This window comes from Gastrolobium bilobum, unplaced genomic scaffold (assembly GCF_033153095.1).
Source record: "Gastrolobium bilobum isolate Gb01-03AN ecotype WA unplaced genomic scaffold, APGP_CSIRO_Gbil_v1 utg4571, whole genome shotgun sequence".
Lineage (NCBI taxonomy): Eukaryota > Viridiplantae > Streptophyta > Magnoliopsida > Fabales > Fabaceae > Gastrolobium > Gastrolobium bilobum.
Genome location: NW_026897812.1, coordinates 302,077 through 305,973, shown reverse-complemented (window position 1 = coordinate 305,973; position 3,897 = coordinate 302,077). Strand labels below are relative to the sequence as shown.

General features: G+C 39.2%; 1 protein-coding gene across 1 annotated transcript; it reads left to right on the top strand.

Moving 5' to 3' along the window:
• The first annotated feature begins 340 nt into the window (after positions 1-340).
• Positions 341-1,213, top strand: LOC133310515 (uncharacterized). The gene is made up of 2 exons (XM_061511445.1): positions 341-790; positions 881-1,213. The coding sequence occupies exons 1-2, from the start codon at positions 341-343 to the stop codon at positions 1,211-1,213; spliced, it is 783 nt and encodes a 260-aa protein (XP_061367429.1).
• Positions 1,214-3,897: the final 2,684 nt, after the last annotated feature.

Genomic DNA, 3,897 nt, shown 5'->3' with positions numbered 1-3,897 from the left:
AAATGAAAAGTTTGAAAAACTTCAAGTGTCCAAGGTTCAATCAACTTTTGTGGTTTGTGAATATTGTAAGGAAGCTCATGAGTCTAATGAGTGTCCTACTCTAATGGGTGATAATCCACAACAGTTGCAAGTAAATGGGGTTTGGTATGAACAGAAGCCCCAACAAAATTTCTCAAAAAATCAGAATTTTCCTTCTGGAAGTAATTTTCAGAGGAGAGGTCAAGGAGGTGGTCTTGACTATAGTTCCAACAATTATCTGCAACCTCCTCCTATTCCACAGAAAGAACTTTCTGATTTGGAGAAGTTAATTGGACAAATGGCTCAGCATTCTAATGCTTTCATGGAGGAGACTAGAGCAAATACCAAAAACACCAATGCTTCTATTAGGAACTTGGAGAATCAAATTGGCCAACTGGCTAAGCAATTTACAGAAAGAGCTCCAGGTACCTTCCCTAGCAATACAGTTACCAACCCCAAGGAAGATTGTATGGTTGTCACAACTAGAAGTGGTAAGGTGGTAGCAGCTTCAGAAAAGCCAAGCACAATTGTAGAAGCTGATGAGAAGCTTAAGGAGGTAAAGGAGACAGAAAAAGAAGTGATAATTCCTTCTGATGTTGAGAAAACTGTTCAGAAAGGTGAGGAAGAAGAGCCACCTATTGTTACTGAAAGGAAGAAATTTGAGTTGAATCCGGAATATGTGAGAGCCGTGGCACCTTATCCAGAACGATTCAAGAAGGATGCTCAAAAGCAGCAATATGCAAGATTTCTTGATATCTTCAAGAAGTTGCATGTAAACATACCTTTTGCTGAAGCTCTGGCTAACATGCCCAATTATGCCAAGTTCATGAAGGATTTGTTATCCAGAAAACATAAGCTGCAGGAATGCCAGACAGTCACACTCACTGAGGAGTGTAGTGCCATCATACAGAAGAAGTTTCCACCCAAACTCAATGATCCAGGTAGCTTCAATATTCGCATTGCTATTGGTAATACTGATGTTGGTAGGGCATTGTGTGATCTTGGGGAAAACATTAACCTGATGTCGTTATCTGTTTGCAAATCTCTGGGAATTACTGAATTAAAACCCACTATGGTTTCGCTTCAACTCGCTGATAGATCTTTGAGGAGACCGAGTGGAATTATTGAAGATGTTCTTGTTAAAGTGGACAAGTTCATCTTCCCAGCAGTTTTTGTAGTGTTAGACATGGAATAGGGTACTGAAATGCCTTTGTTATTGGGTAGACCGTTCTTGGCTACTGCTCGAGCCATGATTGATGTTGAAAATGGCAAGCTTGAGTTGAGGATGAATGATGAGACCATCACCATCAACGTCTTTGACTCCATAAAATAATCTTATGATAAAGGCAATTGTTTTTGACTTTATATTCTAGAGCAAGTGGTGGAAGAAGAAATACCTTCTAGTCAACAGTCTGAGGAAGAACTTGAAATGCATGGATTAGTTCCTTTGAAGGAAGAAAAGGTTGAGGTATTTGAAGTTCTTGAAAAGAAAGATTCTGATAAGGAAGATGGTGCCCCAAAGGTTGAGTTGAAGGAACTTCCAAAAACTCTTAAATATATCTTCTTGGGTGAAGAGTAGACTTACCCTGTTATCATTAACAAGGGGTTGTCTTCTGAGCAAGAAATCATATTGATTACAGTATTGAAGAACCATCAGACTGCTATAGGATGGTCAATTTTTGATTGGAAGGGTATTAATCCCTCATTCTGTACTCATAAAATCCTCATGGAGGAAGAAGTTCGACCAGTAAGGCAGCCTCAAAGGAGGCTCAATCCAACAATGAAGGAAGTTGTAAGGAAGGAAGTTGTGAAACTTCTTGATGCTGGTATGATTTATCCAATTTCAGATACTGCTTGGGTAAGCCCGGTGCAAACAGTTCCGAAAAAGGGAGGTATCACTGTAGTCCACAATGAGAAAAAAAATCTGATTCCAACTAGAACCATTACTGGTTGGAGAATGTGTGTGGATTATCGGAGGTTAAATACTGCCACAAGGAAGGATCACTTCCCACTTCCTTTCGTTGATCAAATGTTGGAAAGATTGGCTGGTCACAATTACTACTGTTTCTTGGATGGATATTCTGGGTACAACCAAATTCCAGTGGCACCAGAAGATCAGGAGAAAACAACCTTCACTTGCCCTTTTGGAGTCTTTGCTTATAGACGGATGACGTTCGGTCTATGTAATGCACCTGCCACATTCCAGAGGTGCATGCTCTCCATCTTTTCTGACATGGTGGAGAAAAACCTTGAGGTATTTATGGATGACTTTTCCATTTTTGGCTCTTGTTTTGATATATGTTTGTTGAATTTAACTCATGTGTTAAAAGGATGCCAAGAAACAAATCTTGTACTTAACTGGGAAAAATGTCATTTTATGGTACAAGAGGGAATTGTCTTAGGTCATAAGATATCTGAAAAAGGGATTGAGGTAGATGAAGCAAAATTAATGTTGATTGAGAAACTTCCTCCCCCTAATAATGTGACTAGTGTTAGAAGTTTTCTAGGACATACTGGGTTTTACAGGAGATTTATTAAAGACTTTTCTAAATTAGCTAAACCTTTGAGCCAACTTTTAGAAAAGGATTCTGAATTTCAATTTGATGATGCATGCCTTAAAGCTTTTAATCTTTTGAAAGAAAAGCTCACTACAGCTCCCGTTCTTGTAGCTCCTGATTGGAGTTTACCTTTTGAGCTCATGTGTGATGCTAGTGCCTATGCTATAGGTGCAGTCCTTGGCCAACGTAAGAATAAATTGTTACATGTCATATACTATGCTAGCAAGATTTTAAATGAGGCACAAGTAAATTATGCCACGACTGAAAAAGAAATGCTAGCAGTAGTATATGCCTTGGACAAATTTAGATCTTATTTATTGGGTTCCAAGGTAATTGTTTTTACTGACCACTCTGCTATCAATTGATGAATAAGCAGGATGCCAAGCCCCGATTGTTAAGGTGGATGCTCTTATTTCAAGAGTTTGATTTGGAGATCCGAGATAAAGCTGGAGTGGAGAATAAGGTGGCAGATCATTTGTCACGCATCTAGGAGAAAGGATTACAAGATGGTCCTGAGAGAGAAATAAATGACCATTTTCCTGATGAAAGAGTGATGGCTATATTTGTACCCCCTTGGTTTGCAGATATTGCCAATTACAAGGTGATAAAAGAGCTGCCTCCCAACCTTACCAGGCAACAACAGAAGAAGTTCCTCAGAGATGCAAGGAGATTTCATTGGGATGATCCTTATCTGTATTTCCAGTGTGCTGATGGAATTATAAGAAGGTGTGTGCCAGAATTTGAAGTTCATGAGATCTTGTGGCACTGCCATGCATCAGACTATGGAGGACACTTTGGAGGCAATAGAACCGCTCAAAAATTTCTACAGAGTGGGTATTATTGGCTTACGATATTCAAAGATGCAAGGGATTATGTGGAAAGATGTGATAAATGTCAAAGAGTTGGAAACATTTCCCGCAAGGATGAAATGCCTCTAAATAGCATATTAGAGGTAGAACTATTTGATGTATGGGGGATAGGTTTTATGGGACCATTTCCTTCATCATTCTCTAACCAATACATCCTTGTTGCTATTGATTATGTCTCCAAATGGGTTGAGGTTGTTGCTCTTCCCACCAATCATGCTAAGGTGGTTGTAAATTTCTTGAGAAAGAATATTTTCACAAGGTTTGGTGTACCAAGGGCAATAATAAGTGATGCAGGTACTCATTTTTGTAACAAGCAGTTTGATAACCTACTGGCTAAGTATGGTGTTAAACATAAGGTTGCTACACCTTATCATCCTCAAACTAGTGGTCAAGTGGAAGTTTCTAACAGAGAGTTGAAGAGGATTCTCGAGAAGACTGTTGGGAACTCTTTG